Raw genomic sequence first — 27,908 nt, 5'->3', positions numbered from 1 at the left:
GGACCGATGCCAGCGAGTCTGGATGGTTCTGCATTAGCTTGAGATCATGTCATGATCCTTCCATAGCTCTGTGTGTGTGTGCACAATGTATGTGCACTTGTACAGTTAATCACTGCCCTGTATCTCTCCATCTCCATTCTCCATCCCTCCCTTCTTCCTCTGCCCATCATTCCTTTATCAGCTCACAGATCAGACAGATCAGACTACATATAAGCAGGTCACCGTCCATGCGTTCAGGCCACCAGCTCCACAAACCAGTGACTGGGCGCCCGTTCATCTTGTAGCTGTATTACTGTCAGACAGAGTTAAAGTTCCCCTGTGTCCTCTTTAGCCACTGAGAAGAAGTTGGCTGCAGCTGAAACCATCTCGTATGATGGTATCCATTTCTCAGAAACTTTGTTAGGTGCTCTATAAATGATTTTAGTTATTTACATGTACGTTGCAGGTTTTACAGAATAATTATCATTTTAACCATCATTTAGGATTTTCCCCTTCTGCTCACATTAGTTTCCTCTAATGCAGGGTGTCAAACATGCGGTCCGTGGGCCAAAATTGGCCCGGCAGAGGGTCCATCTCTTGCCAAGTGTGAAAATTTGAAATTGCACATATTTTTATCAATACATGTCAGGTTGTTCATAACATGTTTTGTAAAAGGATAGTTCATTAACTGTAGAAATATCTTTATAATGTACTTAAACAAAGGGAAAAATTAAAGGTTCTTTCAATTTATAGGTTATCATGCTATTATTTTACTGGTCGGGTCCACTTGAGATCAAATTCTGCTGTTTGTAGCCCCTGAACTAAAATGAGTTTGACGTATCTACAGTAATGCAGATACAAGATGGTTAACACTGGCCTTGTTGTCAAATCAAATAGTTCTTGGAATAATTACAAAGCTGGAATAGTGTTTTCTATATTGTCACATCTCATGCATGAAAACAGCCTATGTATATATTATTGTACATACTGTGTGATTACATATTTGGCAATATACATTTTTTGGTTGATATGTTAATGTGTAGACTCCAGCTGGTTTCTATTGTGGGCTACCATCTGCATTCATTTGAACAGCTTCAAAAACTTTGCAGATGATCTTTGAATTAACATTTAAAAAAGGAAAATGCAGTTGATTTTGCCTTCCATGTAACCAGACGTTACCTTTGGTGAGGCTTTTACCACTCTGTATTTGTTGCTATAATAAAACATGCCTTTTTTTGACTGTCAAGTTTCAGATTTAATTCATCTGAATGTGTGTGATTGGCCGCCATCTTGGCTCCACAGAGCAGCGTTGGACGGCAGCCAGGATGGCAGATGGTTGCTTGTCTGCAGGGTTTGGATTCCTACAGGGCCTCTAATACAGCAAACACAGACAACTGGGTGGAGGAAGATGCTGCCTGGACGAGGATGCTGATATTTATTGTCTCTCTGTGTGGCTCTTCCTCCTTGTTTCTCTTCTCACTCCATTTCCTAGTCTTCTCTTTTCTTTGATTCTCACCCTCCTGATTCAACGTCATTGGAGGTTTTCCCACCCACTCAATTTTGTCCTCTTTCATTTGAGACTTTTCCCTTTTGTATTTTATGTTACCTACTTATTGTGAGGGAAATCCAGTGAGAAATAAAATATAATGAATTCCTTCCTCTCCTGCTGGTTTAGATTATATTTTAGAATTTAAGCTTAATTGATTTCTGTAATTTTGTGACCCAATTAAAAACTTTCAAGTAAAAGTTATGAGTCATTATGCAGACTGAAAAAAGAAAGGACAATCACTCAGTTGCCTGTCTACATTTTGAATTCCTTTTTGAATGCAGCACATTTTCCATTTGAACTATTTTGCTGATGCTCTGATCATTCTGCAGTGTGTGACGCGGTGCAGGGAGCTTTAAATTCTTGTATTACAATCAGTCAGTGATATGAAAGACACAGGATGAGCTCCAGAGCAGGAGATTAGATTAAAAGTTTGCTGTGCATCTGAAAAAAAAAGAAATTCAATTATCTCTGCCAAACAAATAGATAGAAAATGAAGAAATGCTGAGCAGTGGAATAAGAATTACATGTATACGAGTTATTTCATTTAGGAGGAGGAGAATAATGTGACCCGGGAAAAAATAATGCTCTTGCAGCAGAAAGGAAAATGATATCTGAATCTTCCTCATCCATCCATTCATTTCTCCATCCCTTTGTCCTCTCTTTCCCTTTCCTTTCTTTGCTCAGTCACTCCATATTTCCACCATATTCTGTCCTCTTTGCTTCCTCTCTGTCTCTCTCTCCTGGTTCTGACTCAATGCATCCCTCTCGGCCTCTCTCTCTCTCTCCCCCTCTCTCATCTCTTTACATCCCATTCTCTTTTTCCATCTCGATCTCTCTCCTGGAGCAACAGTATGTATACACCCCGTTGCCGTGGCAACATGAGGAGGCCACATGAGCGGGTGGATGAACAAAAGACCCAGAGACCCTCATCCAGAGAGAGAGAGAGAGAAGGAAAATCAGATTTCATATTTAGGCAAGGGGTTTGGTGTGTGTGGAAAATGAGGAGGTGGAGGAGGAGGAGGAGGAGGAGGAGGAGGAGGAGGAGGAGGAGGAGGAGGAGGAGGAGGAGAGGGGGTAGGGATGGATAGCGTAGGTGAGGTGAGTTCATAAATGAAAGAGAGAGAGAGAGGGAGAGAGGGAGAGGAAGAGGAAGAGAGGGGGAAGGGAGATGTGGTTAACAGAGAAAAAATGGAATAAAAAGGAAAAGCCTAAAAAATGCAACAGTGCATTATGTAAAACTGCAGCTGTCACCCCACCATGGCCAGAGGTGCTGTCTCTGAACTGAGATCAGCTTTGAGGTGCAGGAGATTGGGCGTCCTGCTCTTACAGTTGAGATAATCTGAACGCTTCATTGTATTGTTGGAAAGACAGGAAGCCATTTTGAAGGTAATTTATATGAAAAGAGTCATTTCTTCATGAATATCTCCAGTAATGAAACCTTTATGACTCGCTCCATAAGCTAAGATCATGCCTGAAGTGTGCAGTGTGTAAGTGTAATGTAGGACAGCGCTGATAGAGAGAGAGGGAGGGAGTGGTACTGGCATGATTTGAACCCACAATGCCTTGCTTCTGAGCCTGCAGGATGTTTAACTCTGGAAGAGTGCACTGCATCAGGACTATCTATTAGAAAGTAGTGGTTCCCATCCTGGGGGTGTGGACCTCCTGAGGGGGTCGTGAGATAAATCTACTCACGAAATGAGAAGGAAATAAAGAAAGAGAAAGAACAAACAAATCACACAAATCTCTAAGATATAGAGCTCATAGACATAAGAACGACTGCCAAGGGGTTTCACTGCAATAATAATATTTTATTTTTATAGCACCTTTTGTAAAGTGCATGCAGCTTAAAATTCTTTTCAATAAAGAAATTACATCTACATGAGCACAGGAAATGAGACATATGCAAAATATAAAAACACAGATGGAAGATCATAACTGATATAATGGAAATTCAACCCTACTTGATAAAATTACAAATAAGATGGAAATACAGCCCAATTGTAACTGAAGATGTAACTTATTGATAAAAAAATATGTAATAGAATAAAACACAAGATAAAGTACCATATAGTTCACCTTTTAAAAATATAAAATGCACAGAAATGTGTATCATCTGCATCACCGTGGAAACATATATGTGCTCTGTATCGATGCCAATAAGATGCTGCATGCAGTGAGAATAATATTAGACCAAGGCAGCTCCCTTGAGCAACTCCATGTCATGTTTCTCAGACACATGATCTCTGAGACTGACTCTGAATTCCTCCAGGATGTTGTTTTCTTTAACAGGAAGGATTTTTTTTTGCTTTTGCACTGAAACTATTTTTATGTACCTAATGAATAGAAGTTTGGATATCACCCTGCTGGTCAGTGCATTACTGTCTGGGTATTAGTTGATATATATTTCTAATCCTGAGAGATGGACAGCTGTTTGATAAATGCTGTAAGTAGAGCAGCTCCATTCAGTGATGGTGTTTCAAAGCTCAGTGCATGTATTACAGGTGAATTATACCTATTTGGGGGTTTGCTGAGATCATGTGTGTTTACACAGCAGTAACACTGACATCTATGAGTTTAAACAGTAATAAACCAAGACATCCGGGAACATGTGGATCAGATTGCCAAGAAGCTGTCAGCATCTCTTGGCTGTGAAAACAGAGTGCTGGTTTGCTGATTTACTGAAGTTCTCTTCCTGGCATGTTTAAAAACTGCTTGGAATAATTTTTTTTGTCTGAAATAGTTTTTCAGAGTTCTTAAAGTTACCTCTTCTCCCTCTCCCTCATTATGAATAAATACCTCATGAATATGTTAGTAATATTCTACACTTAGTTTAACTGGACACAAGCTGTCTCCAGTTTCAGTCTCTGTTCACTGTCAGGGTGCACTAGAGCTTTTTAAATCTCCACATCACATGTGTTTAAGTTGTTGCCTGGGCCAGGATTAACTCCATGTATTAGTGATGGAGAGTTTTACTGCTGCAGTCGAGTGGATCTGGAAAAATGTTGCTGTATTTATTTATTCATTGGTTTATTTTTTCATGTTTGACTGTATTTCTGACTTGTAAGTCCTTTAGGAAGCTGAGGACTGGACCTGTCATGACTTTTGGGCGAAGAGGGTGAACACAGGAAGACAAGACACAGGGAATTTCACAATAAAACAGAAAACAAGAGACACAGACCATGACAACACCTCTGTTTTGTAAAATCTTCTTGATGTCATACATCACCTTGATATACAACTTTACATCTGCTGAGTCTTTTGAAATGTAACATTTCACTAAAGGGAACAAAAAGTTAAATGGAGGGAGCAACAAAATTCCTTAAGTAACTTCTCTTGACCAGATGATTTAGATTTCATGATTTCCCAGCAGGCACCACTGCTGACCACTTATATTGTTAGACACTGATATTTGGCGGAATGAAAGTTGTGTTGTTAACCAAAACGCAACATCTTCCAAACGCCTAATACTGTAATAATGTCATCATGAATTCTGAGAAAAAGAAAAAAGCACCTTCTAAATGTCAATGTGCCACTCTGACATTTAGCAGCACTATTTCCAGCACAGTCCAACATCTTTCTGATGTCTAGCACCTGCTGGGTTGTGCAGCTTGATGAAGATGGTTCTTCAAGTTTTAGTGATATGAATCTTCTTGCTTCAGTCTTAAAGGTGAATTAGATTACAATCACAGAGGAACCTTTTTTCTACTCTGAATTAGACTTAATATCAGGCTTGAGGCTTTAAAACGATATACTGTAGATTTCACCAAAGTGATTGAGATGGTGTATGTGATCATTTCACAGGCAATGTTCTTTATTATAGAATATATACTGTTATATGAAGTATAATTACCCTGTGAATAAACCCTGCCTTTAATGCACCACCTCAAGGCCTCCTCCAATTACTGCAGCTGTAAAGAAGAAAACAACTAAATGGCTGAACTTGTAACTACTTTGATCATCATCTTCAGCTGCTCAGCTCGGCTTCTAATTATGTTGCTCTTGTTGTTGCTCGTCGTCGTGGACAAGACGAGTTTGTACAGTCACACATATTAAGCTGTAACCAGGTAATAATGAGAGGAGGAAAATTACACTTGGGAAAATGTCAAGTTGATTTCCACTTCAAGCCTTCCCCTCATTATTTTTCATCTTTTTCATTAACATTGTTGTTTTTTTTGTCTTTTTCAAAGGGGGTGTGAATTCATGCATGGAAAAGGGAATTGCAACGAATTTGTCTCTGGGCTGATCTAACAGGGAGGTTATCATCCTCTGTGTTCCCGGTCTTTGGAGGCAGTCTGTTACCTTTCTCAATCATCCATACAATAACGACCCCAAACGCTCCCTTCAAGTCCATTAACCTTTGAAACCTAATTAACATCTGAGTTATTGGCTCCTATTTGACTAAGTAAACGTATGGAGGCCCGATCCTCCTCAAAATATACAGATGGACCCTTCAGGGCACTAGTGGGAGAAACGTATTCAATTATCCTGCCTATTAAAACTTGTCAGGAGCGTGTGTGTATGTGTGTGTGAGCGTGTGTGTGTGTGTTAGCTGAAACAGGACGGCTTTATGCAAATATAATTACACCAATTAAACCACAGTGGGGCCTCAGAGGGGGGTTTTGGGTGGCGAGACTGGCAGCAGTTGTGTGTGAGTGTCGGTGTGTGTGCCAGTGGGTATGGTGGTAGAGCCGACTCTCTGGTGTGTGTGTGTGTGTGTGTGTGTATGTAGGTTGATGTGCACATGTGTGGGTGTTGACATTCTGGGAACACTGTTCTTCACACCCTCTCCTCCATCCCCCATCAGCTCTACCATCACCCCATCCCCCCCGAAAAAGAAAAAAAAAACCCAGCTTCCATGTCTGTCTGTCTTCAGGGAGCTGAAGGAGCTCAAAGGAGAAGCTTGGGAGTGTTTGGAGGAGGGATGGAGGAAGGGATGAGGACACGGAGGGAAACAGAGGCTGGCATTCAGAAGTGTAAAGAAAAATGAGAGATTGAAGGAGTGTCGCCCAGGAGCAAATCAGCTGCCACTTGACATGCATCTCCTTTTAGTCATGACTGCATATGATTGGTATCATGAATAAAAGGTATTATGTATAACCCACAAATATATATATATAGGTCTATGTAACTTTTTTTTCTCTCCTCTCATCTGATGTTTGACTCAAGGGGAGAGTGTTGGTGAAAGTGAAACTCACTTCCACGTTCAAAAAACTGCAATCCTCTCAGCTGCCACTGGGGGCTGGTGTCAGAAAGCAGCATTCTCCATGGACCCCCATGTTAAAATCGCCGACTTTACATCCTCAATAAACATGTTAAAAGCCTGGTGTCAGAACGTTTTTTGGTCTCAACCGATAGTTTCTACCCCCGCACACACTCTGAGGGGGGTGAATTTCTTTTTAACTCTACCGTTTTACTGTTATTAGGTTTAAAATTCTCGCATAAATTAGGGCGTGGAAACGTTGAGTGACAGGTCCGGAGCATAGACTGCAGTTGCTTCGAGGCCAGTGGGCGGGTTCTGAGTTACCGCCTCTCCTCCAAATATGGAAAGTACACACCCACCAAAATCCAACATGGCGCTGTTCAAGCCGCCATATTTGAGTCACAAAAACGACTCCCCAAAACCAATGGGTGACATCATGGACGCTACGTCCATGTTTTTTTTTACAGTCTATGGTTTGACTCCACACCAGAATATGCTGCAGGTGCAGGTTTATAACTGTAAATGACAATTTGAAGGAAATAATCCATCAACCCCTCACCATTGGTTTTCCTCATAACTTCTAATTGTTGTTACAGGAGGTGACAGCTGAGTCTATTCTCATTTATGATATTATTATTATTATTATTATTATTATTATTATACTGTTTGTCCTGCTGCTGATTTGAAACTGTGCAACATCTCATACCCAGTCAGGTCCTTTTAAAGCATCTCACCCTGCTCCATCCTCTTCCTCCTGCATCCCCCCAACAGGAACAGACAAACTTAAATATAGATGGTCTGGCTGAGGGGAGTGAAACAAAACCAAGATGATGTGTGAAAGCACCTGCGACTGTATTCCTGTATTCTCCACTGCCTTTGCCTTAAAGAATAGATAACGTGATTTGTTCAAAAACAGCGAAGCAGTGACTAAGCTGATGTGATGTTTTCTGACATGTTTCTCCTGAACAGATCAGATTCTCCAGTTTTTGCCCAGAGGGGGTAACGCCACCAACCAAGTCTGTCAGATTACATTTGCTCCTGAGAAACTACCTGTTCAAACAGTCGACGGGGAAAACAACTGAATTTTTTGTGACATTGTCGAAGAAAATCTTCTCTTTTCTTCTTCGCTCGCATGGGAGATAAAGTGTCATCTTAATGTAGAAGAAGCTGCTGTATCACGAGCATCAGTTACGCTACGGGAAATTGTTATCGAGAATTCATCTTTGTGTGTTTCCAGAGTTCCCCGACAACATCGCACAGTCGCCCTGACAGCATCGTAAAAAACTCAATAATATCAGGCTTGAAAGAAAGGAAATAAAAGAAGAGTTGCACCACAAGCTATTTCCTCACTGATCAAATCACAGTTTGAGGTTGGTTATTTAAGAGCACTGGTGTTAAATATGGTCACATCCATCATCACCAGCTTCCTGTGCTACAAAATATTGCCCAGAATCTAGTGATGTGCGATACCACTGATTTTAATTCTGAGCCGATACCAAAACATTTTCAAATTATAGTTTTGCAATGACACTGAAACACAGACTACCTTTCTTTGGTTTAGTTTTAATTGTCAGTGGCAATAAAACACTTAAAAATAGTCATTAAATACAAGGGTGTAACCATAGTATGTGGGAAAGAGCATTTCCCACAATTCTATGGCATTAATATATGAGAATGTGTTAATTTAGAGTGTAGTTTTGAGGACTACATTGACCATTTGAATTCACATTTAAAGAAATAGTCTAAACATTTCTCTGAGGTTCTCTCATTAGGTCTATTAGTTGAGCTGCGTGTGTGTGTGGATTAATTTACACAACCAGAGTTCGCCTCAGAGGTGGAACCAGATGTAGTCCCTTCCAACCGGCAGGGAATAGGTCATGTAAATAACAAAATAATGGTCTACTGTGATAAAAATAGTTGTTAACCCCAGATTAGTACACTGGTGATAGTATTGATACTTTCTTATGAATATCGATCCTAAAACGGACACATTTGGTATTGAAAGTAACGATACTTGAGTATGGATCCACACATCACTACCAGAATCCCTTCTGTTAGAGAGCAAAGTAAAATCCAGCTAACTGAAATTCATTTGAATACATCTGATAACAGTTTAAAGGAGAAGTTGAATGTTTAACATACTGATATAAGGAAAGTAACAGCAGGAGCATAGACACACACACAACCAACAAACATTATTTCCCTTCATCATACTAACACATCACTCTCCCCCTCTTTCTCTCTCTCATGTACACATACAGTTGGAAGAGAGATGTTAGCCGGAGTGAGACATGGGCTCCCAATCCCTCTCCTCGTGAGGGATGAACCCTTCCTCTAATCTCATGCAGTATTTAAAGAATATGTGATTTATTTGCTTTCCCCTCTTTGCCATGTGTATTTTTAGTTCTCAAACTTTAGTCCTCTCCTCCTCGCTCCTCTTTATCTCGGCTCTCGCTCATTGGTCGGCAGATGTTTGGGAGGGAAACATGCCACTCCATTCCTCCTCCCTCCTGTCCACCTGTCATTCCTTCTCCCCCTCTTTAATTCCCTCTGAATTTCTTATTTCCATCCCCAGTTGTGAAACCTTGAAATGAAGGAGCTGTTGTCATGAGAGCAGACGCCCGAGCTGGATTCCTCCCTCCCTCTGTCCCTCCTCTTCTCCCTCCTGATGAAATTATTAATCCATATTCATGTGCTGATTATTGAACCATGCCCTTTATTAATAGTCATGATGTAAGTGTGAGTTTGCGATCCATCGTGGCATTTTCCCTTTCCACGGGCCTTACAAACATTCCTTATTCCACCCCCACTCCACGCTCCCTGCTTCTCCCAGGCTCAACCCCCTTCTCTTCACCTCTTTCATTTCATCCCGTGTTTCTGGTTGTTCACAGACATGGATTGTAGCCAGGCACATAAGAGAAGAGGGGCAACGATGAGGAAACATACAGGTTATATCACATCACACGTGTTTGATATTACTACATGGACATTTAACAAAGCAGAACGCATTTGGTTGAGGGTTGTGAGGTGAATGGGTTGAGCTAATCATCACAGTAAAAGAGCCTTCAACATTATGTATCCTTTTGAGGGTCGAAGGTGGACACGCCATGGAGATGCTGGGGATTGAACCCAGGACCTCATACATGCGAAGCATGCGCTCTACCACTGAGCTACATCCCCACAAAACCCACTCACCATTGTATTACAGATCAACTTTTTTCAAAAGGAGTCACAGCTACAACATCAAAATCATCATCATCTTTCTCAGCAGCTGCTCTTTCAGGTGAAGGGAATGTGGGTGAGATGAAAAGGTACAAGGTTGTTGTAGTTTTGATAAGAGCGGGGAGAACGGGGCTGATGGAGCTGATAAAGAGGCTACTGAGAAACAGGTAACTGTAATATAAGTGAGTTATAAGTGTGAGAATCCAAAACACATCCAACATCCAGGTGGGTGCACAGGTCACCGCTCCAAACAACTGTGGGATGAATTGTGAGATGAATTGTGAGAATCCACAACACATCTACCTTGAAGGAGGGAAGCTACAAGCAGTAATTGTATGTAAATAAGAAAGTACTGAGAAAGTCTCCATTAATTTAAAGTGAGGTAAACATTCAATGGAGATGCTGGGGATTGAACCCAGGACCTCATACATGCAAAGCATGCGCTCTACCACTGAGCTACATCCCCTACAGAGGTGCCATAGGATACTATGAAATATCTGCTCAGATATGATGGATCTACATGTAATGCTTCATTGACTCGTGGTCTGCTAAGATTTGTCTGAGGTTTTCTGGACATGTCCAACCAGCATAAGACTGTGGGGTAGGTCCACATAGACCTAAAATGACTATATATCTTATCAGGCCTAAAACACCTTGGGAGGAACCAGAAAATGCTGCTATGTAGGGACTCCAGTGGCAGTGCGATCCGACTACAGATAAAAGATGGCAGTGAAAATGAATTGATGGATGGAAGGATGTTCTGTCTACAGGGTATCTCAGAGACTACTGTAATTCAAAATGCACTGCAGACTTTTTCTGTAAACAAAATTTTGCTTACATCCACTATTCCTCAACAAAATGTCATGCCTCCCTGCGGCACAAGGTCATGGTTTAGTTTTTTCTCACCTCATTTTGTTGTTTAACTCTTCCCTCATTTCAGATCCACTCCAACTTCCTGCCCTTGTGTAATATGTGTTTGTAATTTTTGTTTTCTCGCCCCCTTTGTCATCTAAGCCTGTTGTTGCGAATGTACCAACCTGATTTCTTGTTTTGTCTCCCTGTGTTTTTCTTTTCTATTCTTTCTTTTTTAGGATTTTCTGCCTCTGCCTATTTTCTCTGTTGTTTGCCACTGCTCACTCACTGTATTTAAGTCTTGATCTTTTTTGGAAGCCAACTGTTTGAGCCATACGTTTGGGTCTATTCCTGGTTTGTCAGCAGATTTGACCCGAAATGCATTGTGTGTACCTTTGAGGTTTAACAAATGTGGTACATTTCCATACTCATAAAACACTTTCAAAGATGAAGCTTTAAACATTTCAAATAGATTTTTGTCTACATGTCCTTGCCAGTGGTCATCATCTTCCTACTGTAGGTTTTGTTGCCACATTGCAATGCTTCCTTGCATGTTTCAACAAATCATGACTAATAAATAAAAATGTTTTTTTGCTTTTTCAAACCATGATTTGAATCTATTTCTCTAATGCAGTCTATACTGTATCTGTTCAGATACTCCAGTTTATGTCAAACAAGAAAAACACTAATAGTCTCAAGTCTGACATGCAGTCTCCAGCATGTCTTCAACAGACTGATGATTATTACAGCTGCAGACTGCTACACATAGTAGAATGAATGATTTCATCAGCCATCCATAGTGTAGAATAATCTGTGTAATCAGCCACTGAATCATCTGAATGAAACGATCTGTTTCCTTCATATAACCATAATCTCTTATCCTTTCAACACCGGCTGCTGTGTAATTATTCCAGTGTGATCTTACACAGTCTGAGTGCAATGTGATTTCTCCTGCAAATCAGTGTGCAAGGCTTAAAAATGCAGTCGCCTGTCTGGTCTAGCTGTGTTACAGTAAAATGATGGCAGCGGATTTGGATGTATAAAAGGTTTAAGCTTTGCTAAACTGATTAACTTTTTTTTTTTTCTTTTTGGAAAGATAGGCCTACATTAGGTAGCCTACAAAAAAAGTAACACATGAGCTAAATTTAGCAATTCGTGTTGTATTTATAGTAAACTGATATTAGTATAAGTAGCAATGGCCAAAATTGGCAGTGCGCAGTTGGTGCTACCATGCTAATAGCTCTGTTAGACCATGTGCCCTCTTTCTAAACTGAGAGGGCACTGATCCAGATCTAGAGCAGGTGATGTACTGGTTGCATATAAGCACCTAACACAACCCCACTTTAAATAACCTGAACTATCACTTTAAATCTACACATTGCAGCATTGCGAATATGCACCTCATGTTAGCATGTTAACATCTTAAAATAAGCAATTCAAGCTACAGTATAAGCTGGTGGGAGCATGGCTAGGATGAACAGAGATGTACAGTATGATCCAGTGGTTATAGATCAAATGTTTTAAGCTCTAAGGAGATTATTAACACAATAAATTTGGCCTTAATGTCAGTGAAGCTGACAGTTTAACAGCTCTGACTACACTACAGTACAGTACAGTACAGTACAGAGCAGCTCTCCCTCAAACAATAAACGCTTTGACACAACAAGGCCTTGAACATTTCCAGAATAACAGCTCTTGTCTCTGGAATGGGAATAGTCCACATCTGCTCAGGCCCACATTGCACATTGAAGTGTGATAAAGCCAACAGAGGCAACCCCAGCCCGAGCCAAAAGCTGTGGTAGCATTTACAGTAAAGGCTTTAAATCTCTGCGCTATCAGCCGCCCACAGCAGTTTATCTCCCAGCGCTGGGAACAAGCCGGATCCTGCAGGAAACAATCATCGGCAAAAATCTACCATTGTCACTTCTCCTGAATGGATTCCTGAAATTTTACACTTCTTCTTACTGTAAAGCATCATGGATTGTCTAATTGCTGCTGCTAATGACGTCCACTGAATCTGTTACCTCACTTCCTCTTCAGTTAAGACTGTTTTTCTATCTCAGTGAGGATCAATAGTCAAGAACAGCTTAACACACAATGGAGCGGCCTCCTCCTCCTCTCAGAGGGCAGATTTTATCATCAAGAAACAATGACCCCAATCACCTCACATGCTACAGATCTATAAGTAAACATCTTGTCACATGTTATCATCCACTGACCTACACCTCTATCACACACAGAAATGGTGTGTTGGATATGTGCTGACTTTTTGTCTTTCTATTTTTCTATATGGACTCTTAATGTGAATTGGGACCTATTTTTTGTGTAAAATTGTGTTTTATCTATTGGTTTATTGTTTGTATGTTCTTGACTTGCCTTAGGACAACGGATGTGAATTAGCAACTATGCTAACTCTGGCATATTTACATTGATGCTCTGGCTGACATGTTGATTCATGTGCAAAGTCCTAATCAAAAATAAAAAAATAAAAAAATAGTAGGTTATTTTATTTTTCATTTTTTCTAAAAAATCTCTAGTTAATATATAATCATTACAGTAGGGGTACATGGGTGATTGATCATAATCTATCTATTTATATATATCGATATATATATAGTATCTATATAAACAGGTTAATAACTCTGCATTACATTTGCTTTGAAAGTTGCACCAACAAGGGTTAATAGTTCTAAACTGCAGAATGTCTGAGGCTGTCGTCTGTGGTTTGGACACAAAAGAAGACACAGACCATTACATTGTTGTCTTTTATCCCATTGATGTCAATTAAATAGCAGTGACGTCAAACTGACTGACTGACTTGCACCTGTAATTTGGATGATTCACCGGCTACGCAGCTGTAAACCTCAACCCAAACGTAAGGTACTGTAGTACTAAAATGTGCTTCCTCCTCCTCTACACTCCACATTCAAAATTCAGTTTTTCAGATTTCTACACTGTGGATCACAGATTTTTCTTTTTTTTCAAAAACTATCATGTATTAATGTCACTGCGAGCCAAGGAGCTTCACTTTGTACTGAGCACTTGTTTCTTCAATTAGATCTCAGCGGGGTGGAGGCGTACAATGTCGTACCCGCCTCGGGCTCTCTCCTACTCTCTCAGCTTCTCCTCACAGTTGGAGTGGGTTAACAGGATTAAGGGGACATTTACATTGGGTTGGGTGGAACGACGAACACTTTGGCAGCGACTCCATCATGGTATGTCGTTGGGTAAGGCTCGATGTGTAGCGTATTTAGGTCAGATTGGAAAATTGCATACATTAACACACACAAATACACCCAGGGGGATGTGACGCTCTAGATAGATAGATAGATAGATAGATAGATAGATAGATAGATAGATAGACCACCAGAGAGAAGAAGTATTTAACACGGTTTAAATGAGGGCTAAGGAGGTGGTGTCGGGGGGTGCAACTTGATGTTGTTTGTTGATCTAAGAAACAAGAGTCTAAATCATAAGGGAACTGATGTTGGCATCTAATCTACTTAATCTGATTGAGGGCAGAGTTGTCTTCGCAGACTCAATAATTGATAGCACCATCTGCTGTGGAATCAGTCTACCAGAATGCCACACATAAGGAATTAGGTTAGAGTAACACTGGGTAATAACATTTTTACCTTTCTTTACCATAAGGAGGCTGATAGCGGATAAGTAACACTCTTCTCTCATCACAGTCACAGTGGGCCGGCTGCGCAGCTTATGGCTTTAGCTTGGTGAGTGCGTCTGCTGTTACTCTGCCCGCCAGATAATGGATGGCTCTCCTGGAAATATTCTTTTAATTAAACGTGTGCACACATGGGGTATGGTGTGACTAAATGAAATGGATATGATATAGGCCTACAGTGATTATGATTTCAATAAGTTTTTCTCCAAAGAATTCAACTTTAATTAAGTCGGTTTAGTCAGCCCCGCCCCTTGTCTTTGGCTGTCTCTGATTGGCTCAGCTGCAGGTTCGCTATTATATACCACATTTAAAAAAAAATTATACTCAGTTTTTTTTTTTTTTTTTTATATTACTTGGGAATATAATCTTTAAAAATCAAAGGTGGTTTGTATTTTATTAAATGACTTGAGCTCCACAGTCTTTCTCATGCGATTTGGGAAACGCTGCATTGGATCTAGCAGAGTTGAGTTTAAGTGAAGCTGCCCTGGTAGCAGCATGTGTCTTATGAAGCACTTAATGATCCTGAGCAGGATAAGACTAATGATTATATTATTTCAGCTTACAATAAAGAGCGGCTACACCACAGACGTGCAGGCTAATTGTAGCTGAAATGATCCCTGTAATTAGACAAGGCTTTTTAATAACGCATGGTGTGTGTGTGTGAGTCTGTGTTCATTCGTGTATGTGCTTGCTTACATCTAAATTGTATGTTTGTGTGTGATATGTAAATAATTGATCGTTACATCCATATTTGACCATATTGAACTCACAGCACAGGGATGGATACACACACAGACACACACACACGTATAGTTTTCTCTCATGCCTTCAATCTTGTGCTAATGTTTGACAGATACCTTCACACTGAAAACATGCACAGCGTTGTGTACGTGGTGATGCCAGACGCCTTTGTTTCTTCCGCCCAGCATTGTGTTGCAACACCTCAGGAGGCGCAGCTGCAACCACAGGAGTGTATTTGTGTTTCTTGGATGGATCAGTGGCGTTGTGTTCGTGTCACATTGGAAAAGACGGTTGACAGATGAACGCTACAAGTTGAGAATCCTGGGGGAATATGTAAGGCATGGATTTAAAGCTGTAAAGACAACAGAGGTCTGATATGATGTTTTGTTTGGTTGCTCTTAATTATTACATCCTATATGACGTGTATGAGATGTGACATAACTATAATACAGCCTGAAAGGATTCATGACAGTTAAAGGCAAAGGAAAGTTCATAACCAATGTGTTTATGGGATTATTCTCTTTACAGAGAGACAAATAAAAAAACATATAAAGAAAAGATTTCAGATTCTTACTAGTCTTGTTTTTCTTGCCTGAGAACAAAAGCAGCCTGTCTCTTCTTTTTGTTCATTTTGTCCTTTTGCACATTGTGTCCTGCGCTCTGCTTGCTCAGAGGCTTACAGAGACAAATATGAGAAGGGAGACAGAAAGACACAATGAGCAAAGTTTAACATGAAATAAGATCAAACAAAAGGCTTGCATTTCATATGACTGCATGTATAATTCCACAGTGTGTGTTTGTAGAAGACAACTCTATTTAGATCTGACAAACCCTGCTGCATCTAAAACAAAACTATGATTGGCAGGAATAGCATTGACCTTTCATATTCTTTTAAATTCATTCACCTTGGACATGGTGGAAGGCTGCCAACATGGTCAATGTTGTATTAATAAGGCTACTATTTACACTATTTTGTCATGTTATGATCAGTGGTATAGGGATGATAACCAGAGCTATCTCAAGCTATTACATGTGACAGATGTAATAGCTGTGTAACACAGAAGAACCCTTCCCTCCTGCTGTGTTCCTAGAAGTGGAGATGCTGGGGATTGAACCCAGGACCTCATACATGCGAAGCATGCGCTCTACCACTGAGCTACATCCCCTCTCCTTCAGATGTTCACTGCTCCTCCTTCCACCCCCACTCCATGCTCTCTGTTTCTCTTTCTTCAGTCTCAACCCCCTTCTCTTCTCTTCGCCTCGCTTATTTCATCACAACCTCATGTTTGCTTAAGGAAAGGTCTTGTGGGGACAAAGGAGAAGAGGAGCTATGATGAAGATACAAACAGTGATGCAACCAATCAATATGACTAAATTATTTTACATAAAATATATGTTTCATATCGCTGTATCAAACCAAAGTGCATTGGTTGTATGAAAAGCAACCATTGGGAAGACTGTGATCAGAAAACAGTGTTGAAGACCACAACAGCCCCTCAAATATATGGATTTGATAACAATACGTACAAGTTTGTAAATTTTGTGTATCTTACAGTTGCAAAAAATGTATTATACATACTACAGGTGGATACAAACATCTGGAGAATATTATATGAAAGTGAAGATGCTGGCAATTGAACCGAGGACTGATTCATGTGTTTGATATTACTGCTTAGACATTTGAGAAACCAGAACGCATTTGGTGAGGGTTGTGAGGTGAATGGGTTGAGCTAATCATCACAGTAAAACAGCCTTCAACATTGTGTATCCTATAGTATTGTGATGGTCAAAGGTGGACATGATCAAACTGAGAAGGATTAGTGCTTTATTACATTGTAGATAAGCAGTGGAGATGCTGGGGATTGAACGCAGGACCTCATACATGCGAAGCATGCGCTCTACCGCTGAGCTACATCCCCACAAAACCCACTCACCATTGTCTTACAGATCAACCTTTTTCAAAAGGAGTCACAGCTACAACATCAAAATCATCATCATCTTTCTCAGCAGCTGCTCTTTCAGGTGAAGGGAATGTGGGTGAAATGCAAAGGTACAAGGTTGTTGTATTTTTGGTGAAAGTCTTTACATTAAGCAAATAAGCAATACATAAGATCATGAAGATGCACGTCAGATGCTTCAGTTCATGTTCATGTCAAACATAAGAACAGGGAGAATGGAGCTGTTGGAACTGATAAAGAGGCTACTGAGAAACAGGTAACTGTATAAGTGAGTAATAAGTGTGAGAATATAAAACACATCCAACATGCAGGTGGGTGCACTACAAGACAACATTATGGTCCTCTGCTGCAGCCATGAACTGGTCCAATATGCTGGATATGATGCCATGAGAGCAAATGGAAGCTCTAAGCAGTAACTGTATGACAAGTAATGAGTAACTACTGTCCATTAAGATTAGACCGAGGTAAAGACACAGTGGAGATGCTGGGGATTGAACCCAGGACCTCATACATGCGAAGCATGCGCTCTACCACTGAGCTACATCCCCTCCTTTGCTCATGTGTCCATCGCTCAATTTCAGAAAAAAATGAGATCATCATGATTTGATTAATGGACCAGCCTGATTAGTGAATACAAGTAGTGGAATTTTTACATTTACTTACACTAAATGTTATCAGCTTGTCTGCTGTGCAGGTTCTGAGAAGGATCTTTTGAGGAACCTGAAAATGCAACACAACATTTTCATGCCTGTGCACTAACTTCAGCGACCAATCTTGCAGACATTGAAATACTTCAAGCTAAACCAAAGGACTGATGACCTTCTTGAAGTTTCCATTCTGTGGCTAGAAAGTAAAATAAAACATACATACATAAAACTCCTGTGTTCAGTCGACTGATTATACTGAAGTCTGAAAAGCACTGTGAATTTACAGTCGTCATTTCATACACACTTTTGAATTCACTTACCTTAGAGATACAAGGTCATCGGAGAGTGGACAAAACAAACTGTATTATAATTCATCCTTTGCTCAAAGCCAGAGATGGAACAATCCATCATATATTATTTTTTTATTTGCACGCGCATGTAAAATGTGATGTATTCACTCATGTGACAGACTGAGATCGATGTTTGTGTATCTTGGAAAGAACCTGGATGCAAGTTCATGGATCATTTGGCTGGAGTGAAGCGAATCAAATGCTTCAGCTTAAGATCTCCACTCTCACCTGGGCTCAGAACACCGGTTCAGAGCCGCTGCCCCGTTCCCCTCCACATTAGAACAGCGGAGTCTATTGTTGGGGATTAGTGGGGAAAAAGGTTTTGGGCTGTTTGTTCCATTTCCTCCTCAGCAGAGGTGAGGGGCGGGGGGTAAATCAGTTGGCAAGAACCCAGCTGTGATACAAACAAAAATAGTGGATCTCACACAGGGTGAGTATTGACTCGGAGCTTTGCCTTGTAACCTGTTTCAGTCCGACATCGCAGGTCCAGGGCAAAGGATTTCTGCTCGGTGTTTTCACGTCTCCTCTAGATTGACAGCTCGATTAATAAATGTAGACAGTTGGAGGGAGCAGGAAGTGTGCACAGATGCAGCATGGGAGGTGGAAAGCATGGTGGGGCGGGAGGGAGAGAGAAACCCAGGGTATACTGCATCTTGGGTTTAATTAGGGAAATGAAAGCTGTTAGCTAAATGAATGTTTCTGTGTGTGAGAGAGAGAGTGCATGTGGCCTGTCTGCTCTTATAGGCAAAAGCCCCCATCCATTTGTGACCCCTCCCCTGCCTCTCTCTCTCTTTCACACACACAGACACACACACAGAGACACACACACATACACAATAAGTACTAGAACAGAATTAAAAAGCCTGACTGCATGAATCACTTATCCAGCAAATAGACCAGCCACATCTAATGCAGAGACTTCATAACAGACGATATTTTCCTCTTTTTCAACAGTCACTGCTGCTCCATCTGCCCTGATGACCGTGTACAAGGTCAATGTCACATGTGTGTGTGTGCGTGTGTGTGTTTGTGTGGCCTAGAGCTGATCAAGGAGCAGCTCACTCAGTGATTCGGAGGCATATAATTACATTTGCTGGAGGAGGTGGCTTGTCAGTTTCTCTCCAGCTCTCTTCTCTGTCTGATTTTCTTTTCTGTCAGCCATATAAAATCCCCCCAGCTTCCACCGGCGGTCCCCAACCATCACTTACACACAAGCATACACGCATGGCACGCATACACACACATCGTGGCGAACCTTTGGCCTAACCCCTGTGTCTCCGCTTGTCTGTCACGCAAAATCTGTACAAATGTGTGCGCACATGTATGCAGACACACATACTGTACACTCAGAGGAGGCGCGTTTTACAGACCTGTGACAATGCATAAACAGGCATGAAGACTGAACACACACATTAACCAGAGGAGTGCAGGGTCATGGATTGCAGCTTCCTTACATCAGGGTCTGAATATTAATGTGCAGGGACAGATAAGCAGCCGTGGCAATCCCTTTAAGGCCGTACTCCACTCTGGTTGGCGCCTCTGGTTAATTTATGCCAATCTGTACAGCCAATTTATGCTAATGTTGTGCTTCAATTTGAACCAGTGTGTGTGGAGTGGAAGGCCTCAATCAATCTGACTGTGTCGGTGCATCTTTGTCTTCTGGAGGAAATGTTTGATTTATATTCCCATTTACAGCAACCGTTTTCCTCCTGTAGTTAGGGAATCAGGTGTTTTAGCCTCACCTGTCCAGGAGGGGGCAGCAGCTAAGAGAGGTTTCATGGATTCCTACCAGACACTCACCTCCTGGATTTCAGCTTCAAACCATTTGGTTGTCCTTCTGGGTCAAATTGACCCAATCTGTTCCTTCCTCCATCCTTCCTTTCTCCCTTCCTTATTTCCACAATCCTTTTCCCCTTCTTTCCTTCCTTCGTCCGTCCTTCTGCTTCCTTCCTTGACCTAATCTGTTCCTTCCTTCCATTTTTCTTTCCTTCATTTTCCCCTTCCTTCCATCCTTCCTTCCTTCCCTTCGTCCTGACTTCTTCTTCCTTCCTCTTTTCCAATTGACCCAATCTGTTCCCACCCTCCATATTTCTTTCCTTCCTTCTTTCCACAATCCCTTTCCCCTTCCTTCCTTCCCTTCGTCCTTACTTCTTCTTTCCTTTTTGACCCAATCTGTTCAACTATTTCACCTTCCTTTTTTCCCTTCCTTCTTTCCTCCCATCTCTCCCTTCATCCTTACTTCTTCCTTCCTTTTTGACCCAATTGACCCAATCTGTTCAACTATCTTACCTTCCTTTTTTCCCCTTCCTTCTTTCCTCCCATCTCTCCCTTTGTCCTTCCTTCCTTCCTTCCTTCCTTCCTTCCTTCCTTCCTTCCTTCCCTTCGTCCTTCCTTCCCTGACCCAGGAGGACAACAGGAGGGTTAAAGGCAGATGGACAGCAGTTAGTCTCAACAGACAAGCGACCCAGACGTGGATCTGCACCTCCGCTCTGACACTGATGAATCTGCTCACCACCCAGAAGTCCTGGGTGAAGGCAGGGTGGGGTTTTTGCACAAGTGCCCACGGCTCCAACGGCTGCTGCAGCCGCCGCTTATGAAGACATCTATTGAGATGGTGAATGATGTTTTCCTCATTCAAAAGTCATCGCCCGCGTAAAGATGAGACACGCACAGTGTGAGCTTAATCGGGCTTGATGAGAGACGGCGCCGCTCACTTCTTAGCTCCATTTGGCTTCTTCTTTATCATTGCTCCCTCACCTCTGACCCCTTCTCCTCCTCCCCCTCCTCCTTCCCCCCTTCTTCATCTACCAAATCCTTTAATCCAGGCTCCGCTGTGACCCCTCCCTTTTGTCCCAGAGTCGGGGTACATGTCTGCACCCCCGCCCCGTGAAATTAGCCGTTCAGCACTGCCAGCCGTGGCGCTCTCCTCCTGGGAGAAAGAGGGAGGAAGCGGGAAAGCAACTGTACATATTTTCAGAGCTGCAATGCAAGCTGCTGTACAATTAATCAAAATGAAATAAAATAAAAATAATAAACAGATATAATTACAAAACAGAGTTGACCTTTTGCAAATAAAAAAGGCTGCAGCTTATTACTTTTTAAATAACTGTGTTATATTGCCTCCTTAAATCACAGAGCTGTGTGTTTAAAAGGCTGTGAGGAAGAAATTCTCAAGACATGGCAGAAAACAAGCTCTGTGGGGATTATTAGTGTGGTTAAGGTCTGGAGACTTGACCTCACAGCTACTATTTAATCATCTTTAGTTTGGAGGCTCCGCCCCTCCCAATGCGAGATGATTGACAGGTGGGATTTAAAGAAGATAACATAGAAGAAAGAGGAGGAGGGGGCCTTTAAATAGCTGTTGTGGATGAAAACGATTCAGTTGTTGAAACTGACTTTATATTTTGGCAACTGTCTGTTCATAGTAGCAGGAAGGGGAGTAAATTATTAGACCGTGACTTGAATATTCCACAGTGACTTCTAAGACTTTCCCATCATCACATGGGGCTTCTGAATGGGTTTCATTATTTCAGCAAAGATTATAAATGAAAGAGCATTCAGTTCAGTCTTAGGGAACAATGGGTGAAACATTTGATCAAATTTAATGGATGATCTTACATTACACATTATAGGATGTGTCAGGCCAATATTAATATTATATCACTGATACATATCAGATTCATAATTCATAACACAAAGACACAGACTGGTTCTATAGTGGCTCATTGTAACAATAAAAACGTCAACTTTCTCCTTTAAGTGTAATTTCTAAGGACAAATAGTGCTGCACCTGTCCTCGTGACATCATCCTCTTACCTGTTGTGCTCTCGCGCAGCTTTTTCCGGAGGGCGGGGCGCGAGAGCAGTGTGTTCGTCCTCTCAGTCAGCAGCAGTAACAACACACACACACACACACAGCCTCGAGCCTCGAGCCGGTCACAACCCACTGAGCCACCGTGCATCCGGAGCGGCGCTCGAGCCTCAGCGACACAGCGCGCGCGCTCGGGGTTTGGTTTGTTTGCTTTCTTTATTTTTTATTTTCCACACGGTGCTGAATGTGATCTTTTTGCTTTAATTTTCCTCGATAATTTCAAAGTGACGTCGGGCGGAGAAGGTTTGTTTGTAGCGGCGGGACACGCAGCGACACCGGGCAGGGAGCGGAGCGGAGCTGCAGCCAGTCACAGCCCCAGACACTGGACATTATTCCTGCACGAGAGGACGTTACTTTTGGATTACTTTGACTCACACTTTGTGACCGGAAAACACCGCAAACAGCGCTGAAATACACAATCTGCTGCTTTCCAGCATGCCGCTCCTCTGTAGTGGATAATCCAACGGATGCAGCCACTTCAGTGCGCTTTGTGCAGACTGTACTGTAGCGACGGGAAAAAAGAGTAACCTGCAACAGAATAAGAGAAGAAACACATCCAAGAAGCATTTACTGCATTTAGACAGACTTACTCCAACTTATCCATCCTTCAGAGAAACCCGTGCAGCCGAGATCAGGGTCAGGATGCATTTCAGCTGAAACCACGAGTCCCGGACTTTGGCATTGGAATCAGATCTGACGGACCTCCACCCTCACCCCGTGGACCTGGAGAGCAGCCGGATCAGGATGACTCCCGGCGGTACCGTGTTGATGCTGCTCCCGGCGCTGAGCCTGCTCTCTGGAGCCTCCTGGGCAGCCACTCTGGGCGGAGAGGAAGGCGACTACAACCAGCAAGGTACAGGAAAACAGAAACTGGTTGTGTTTGTGTGTGAGTGGTGATGATCAAGACTGAAAGTGATGATTTAAAAAGCCAATTAAAACAACTCTGATTAACTGTTTTATCAGTTTATATTAATGTCTGATATAAGAAGGCTGTAATCAGTGGTTTTTACATCCACTCCATCCTTACTGATGATGATGATCACAGGTTTGATACCTGTAATCGCCTCCATCATCCTGGTCAACAATCACCCATGTGACTGGAGCAACACCTGCAACTTTAGTGTACTTTGCATGTTTTCTCACATGAATTAATACAGCTTGTAGATGCTAAGATGATGCATGGTAGCTTTTGTGATGTATTTGGTCCATAAAACCATTTAACCCAAAGTTAAAGCTGCATCTAGTCGTGACCTCTGCTCCGCGCTGCTGCTTTACGCACCGGGAGCGCGGTGCCAACGGGCTGCCTTCTGCCTTTATTGTGGCGTGATAAATGGTGAGGCTGGCGGAGCAAGCAGGTGCCAGACTTGTTCTCCGACCCCAACGCCAAACAACAAGTGCAACAGACTGGGCAGAAACACAGAAGCTGCTGGTTGATCCAGACACGTAGCAAGCTTTCAGATTTAAAGGGGCAGTCCAGTCAAACGCGCTTGTTGTTCCCGGTGAAGGGATTGATGCATGTGGGGAATCTGTCTTTTTCATTTGCTCTCATCTGGAGAAGGCAAAGGTCAGGATCAGCGGCTGTGTAAGCTGCTGGTGATTCAGCATCTTGCCCTGGGACGCTTCAGCAAAGTGGATGCAAAGGCTTAAATGGTCTGGATTGTGGAGCTCTATAATGACCAGAATTTTTTTTTTTCTTAGAAAAGTGGCTATGTGTGCATCACATTCACAACCATATTCAAATATGTTAAGTGGGATATTGATGAAGGGAGAGGGGACCAGACACAGAATCTGGACGGCTGTTAAACCCGGAGTGAATGGAAGAGGAGCCGGGCTCTCTAACAAACTCCCTCTTTGTGCTGGGACCGTCAGGGTCAGCAGCACTGACTCGCTGTAGCCTTCCTGTTTTCTGCAAAACTGACTGACAGTTAAAATGGAAAACATAAAATGAGAGGAGACATCCATCACAACAAAATAATAAGAGGCTTATGGGGCAACAGTCATACAGAGCTATTTTGTGTCCCTCTGGAGATTGGATTGCCGCCGTCTGTCTGTGTGAGCGTCCCTGTGTCTCTCCATTTGTCCACGTTTTGAATGTATTCTCTTTGTCCGCATGGCAATTACTATCTTGTGCAATCTCTCCATTTGACCCTTTTGTTTGCTCCTTTTCTCCTTTCATTCTCCTCTCAGTATTTAGTTGATTACTTAATCTCTGTATCTGCTCTTTCCTTCTCCACCATGTGATGGTGTTTACACCCAGATGCAGTGAAGAGGAAAGATTTAGAGCTTGCGTCACTGTGCGTCCATTGACCATCAGCCTGGACCCCGGTCACCTGACTGTTTTAATGGGCTTTGCTCCACGGCTGCACTCTGCACCACTGTGCTTTAACCCTTTGCAGCTCCGCGCCCGCCCTTGCATATAAATACAGCGCTCACCTCAGACAGTTCCTGCTCGCTGTTGATTCAGACTGATCCACATATGCTGAATGAATGCAGTGTTTGTAAGTTATGTCCCTGTATGTGTCATTACGCAACAGTGGCCTGTGGCACGTTGGCCCCACAACAAATACAGTGGCAGCGAGTGCCAGCACACAGCAGAGGGAGAGAGAGAGACAGAGAGGGACGCATTCATACGATGCCCCATGAGCAGCGGACCTCATCTTTGTAGATTAAGAGATGCATTAATATTTCAGAGACTTTCATGTCGCGTCATTGTTATTCCATCAGATCTAATGCATCAAAGGTTGGTTGCTAAGTGCATGTAACATGTATGACTCTCACCCTGATAAATGTCACAACAACCAGTCAAGTTAAAAGTAGCTGACATTCACGGCAGGGTGTGTGCCTGTTCTAAGTCTTATATAAGAGACTGTAGTTGTTACAAGCAAGTATTCAGGTTATACATTATGTGTATGTGTGTGTGTTTGTGTCATCCAAGTGGCTTTGTGCACGGGTTGCTGAAGCTAATGGAAACTGCTGTGAGACGCAGTTCTGCTGCAGAAGTCTTAACAGTCACTACAGGAAGAAGAATCCTGGTGGTCTTCAGTTTTTGACAGGAAAAGTTCAGCTGTCTTTTAAGATTCATATATTGAAGATATTATAAAATGTTTGGTTAAAGTGACAGTACACGTGTCTGACTCCATCCTCAGGACCTATATTTTGTTAGAAGTTAAAAATGAGTCAGTTTGGTCCATATTATCACTCATTATTGCACCAGGGGGGTAAATAGTGACTCATCCGTATCCATCATGTTCATATGAACTGTTGGTCTGGTGGCTAATTAGACTGATATGAAATTGCTCCAGCTCTCTGGTTAAGTGTCTAAGGAAAAGCCATAAAGTTGTGTGGCTGAAACTCTACATAATGATGTTATACCATCAGAGTGTGGGATTGTAATTGAAAGAAATCACAAACAAGCCAGTGAAGCTGCTCATGATAACTAGCATTTATTTTAGAAACATGAAGTAGACATTTATATTTAGACATGTTGGTGAGGTAAAGAAAACCTCATGTTTAAAGCAGATATCAGTGGAATGTTTTTGTTAATATAAGTCCTAAATAGTCCTATTTTCCGTCAGCAATCACTTACATGAAGTATTTCAGCCTAAACACGAGTCTCTCCGTCACTCTGCTCTGCTGTAACCCGAGGAGAAAATTTTCCTTGTGGGATACAAGTGTTATCCAATGAGGGGAGAGAACGGCATGAAGGGCTGTGTGTGCAGCCAAGGGATGCGCGTGAATGTGGTGACGTAGCACGAGGACCAATTGATGGCTGACAAGGGCGGGGGCTGCTAACTCATGGTGCGTTCAAGGAAACTCGTACTTTGTGTTTTTCCTTCCTGTGAAGTCATACCAGTTCGATCTGGTACGAGTTCACGGGTCGGAAGTTACGAGTGGCCGTTATAGGGAACTTTCACAGACAACAGGACGGTAAAAACACGAGCTACGGGTTACCTGGAACGCTACCAAGTCGTAGTTGTGACTTGAAGCTGTAACTTACGGTTTCAAAAGCCTGCCTTGAACGCAGCATTAGCCGAAACGGCCGTGCCGCTGTTATCTGCTTTAAGTTTAAAATTCACAATAGTGTTGATATAATTTATAAAAACAGAATATAAAGATTAAACTCCAGTGTGAAACAAAGCATTAAACTTTACATTGTGTTTGAGTGTGTGTGTGTTGTGATGGGATCAGAGCGGCCTCTCTACAGCTCCAGTCAGGTTCTGTGGCCTACAGCCGTTTAATGCTCCTCACATGAAACTCATTAGGGTGTGGGTACTGGGGAGGGGAGAGGAGGGGGGGGCTGACTCCCAATGCTGCACCCACTGTATAGAGGAGCTATGTCTACACTGATTAGCTTTGTTATTCTCTAACTATGCAGGTAGTGTATATGAGCATTCTGCTGCTCTTCAGGCCACCCAGTGTCCGTCCCCTCCACCACCTGCATGCCCGCTCACCAAAACCATACTTTCCCTTTGTTTCTAGTCAACAGCAGCTTAACAGAATCTCTATTCAAACGTTTCTCACTCCGGTAGCTCTCAAGGATAGAAGATTTATTACTCCATTGTAGTTTTCTGTTTTGGTGCCAACGTTTGCACTTGGCTAGCGGTGAACTATGTCTGCGTGTGTGGGAGGACGGGAGTCCAGTATAAGAAAGATGATCAAAAGCCTGGAAAACACACTCACTGCCTTGATTTTCACTGCACAGAGCTGAGGAATGGGTGGGGCCAGAGACTCTTTGTATCTATTTGGACTGGCCCAGTATGCGTGTTACATCTATTTTACTTTACTATTAATTGACAAAAGTAAGGTCACAGTTAGGAGTGTGAAAAGCGCAACTGTTGCCAACAACTCTCGCTATCGAGCTTGAATGAATTCCACAATTCAGTCGTTTTCCCTTTGCTGCTGGTTCAATGGTTTGTCTGAAGATGTGGTGTATCATAGACGAGGTCTGCGTCTCATACAGTTTGGAGTCTTGTGGTGAATAGACTGAGCAGATGATGACCTATAGGCAAAAGTCATATTTTAATAAAAGACTATAGGAGCTGTTTTCCTTGGTGGGTGCTGTTGTTGGAGAACAGGTCACACTCTACAGACTCCATATGTTGGTTGGTACGGTGGTTTGGTCAAAATGTGCAAAAAAAATTCTTATTTCTTGAGTGTTTTCATATCAGAGAAATGTCCTGGGATTTGTCCAGGAAGAGTGAAACCACTGAACACTCTGTGAGAATACATGTGCAGATTGTGTGTTTGGGTTGAGGCTGCATTGTTGTCTCCCACCGGGGAATAAGAAGCAGTTATGTAAAGACAAGAGAAGCAGTCTCTCTCTCTTCTCCTCTCACATCCCTGTATCCTACTCTCTGCCTCTGTCTCTGTTGTTCCCCTCTCGCCCCTCATCCCTCCTCTTCTAAGTGTTGATGATGATGGGGCCTGGTGGAGTTGAGTGGTGCCATGGGAATGAGGAAAGGCCTCAGAAATGCTTTCAGTGCTTCTTTTTTAGTTTTGTCTGATAAGCTCTGGGTCTTTGTGGACCGAGCACATAAAAGAGAAATGTGTTCATTTATAACCTGCCCTCATTTTTTTTTTTTAATCTTTACTTCAACAGAAACATCTGGTTAAAAGTTTCCCTCTTGGCTCATGATGCTAAATGTTTCAGTCTCTGATTGAAAATTTGCATCGGTCTGTTTCTTTTTAAAAATCCATCTCTGTTTTATATCACTGCATTTTACTCCCCAGTTTCTTCTCTTTAAAGGAGTATTACAGTTTTTTTTGACAGAAGGTTGTCTGAAGTAAAGATTCCAATCAGCACAACGAGAAAACATTTAGTTTCACCTGTAACTGAAACCAAAAAGTGTTAAAAGTGA

General features: G+C 42.1%; 1 protein-coding gene and 5 non-coding genes across 6 annotated transcripts in view; 1 reads left to right on the top strand and 5 right to left on the bottom strand.

Moving 5' to 3' along the window:
• Positions 1 to 9,836: 9,836 nt before the first annotated feature.
• trnaa-cgc (transfer RNA alanine (anticodon CGC)) lies at positions 9,837 to 9,908 on the bottom strand. Its single transcript has one exon. It is a non-coding gene; the product is annotated as a tRNA-Ala (tRNA).
• Positions 9,909 to 10,344: 436 nt separating this feature from the next.
• Positions 10,345 to 10,416, bottom strand: trnaa-ugc (transfer RNA alanine (anticodon UGC)). The gene has a single exon. It is a non-coding gene; the product is annotated as a tRNA-Ala (tRNA).
• A 5,903-nt stretch (positions 10,417 to 16,319) lies between these two features.
• trnaa-cgc (transfer RNA alanine (anticodon CGC)) lies at positions 16,320 to 16,391 on the bottom strand. Its single transcript has one exon. It is a non-coding gene; the product is annotated as a tRNA-Ala (tRNA).
• A 681-nt stretch (positions 16,392 to 17,072) lies between these two features.
• Positions 17,073 to 17,144, bottom strand: trnaa-cgc (transfer RNA alanine (anticodon CGC)). Its single transcript has one exon. It is a non-coding gene; the product is annotated as a tRNA-Ala (tRNA).
• Positions 17,145 to 17,659: 515 nt separating this feature from the next.
• trnaa-cgc (transfer RNA alanine (anticodon CGC)) lies at positions 17,660 to 17,731 on the bottom strand. Its single transcript has one exon. It is a non-coding gene; the product is annotated as a tRNA-Ala (tRNA).
• A 4,023-nt stretch (positions 17,732 to 21,754) lies between these two features.
• The window catches only part of sema4f (sema domain, immunoglobulin domain (Ig), transmembrane domain (TM) and short cytoplasmic domain, (semaphorin) 4F), a 58,076-nt gene continuing 51,922 nt past the window's right edge, over positions 21,755 to 27,908 (top strand). The window contains exon 1 of the mRNA XM_085759027.1: positions 21,755 to 22,903. Within this exon, the coding sequence (XP_085615153.1) occupies positions 22,795 to 22,903 (109 nt within the window). The 5' untranslated portion in view covers positions 21,755 to 22,794. The remainder of the gene's footprint in view (positions 22,904 to 27,908) is intronic.

This window comes from Trachurus japonicus, chromosome 18 (assembly GCF_045865225.1).
Source record: "Trachurus japonicus isolate A0001 chromosome 18, Traja_1.0".
In the NCBI taxonomy this organism is placed as follows: Eukaryota; Metazoa; Chordata; class Actinopteri; order Carangiformes; family Carangidae; genus Trachurus; species Trachurus japonicus.
The sequence above is the reverse complement of the archived record's forward strand: the minus strand, read 5'-3'. Positions and strand labels throughout refer to the sequence as shown.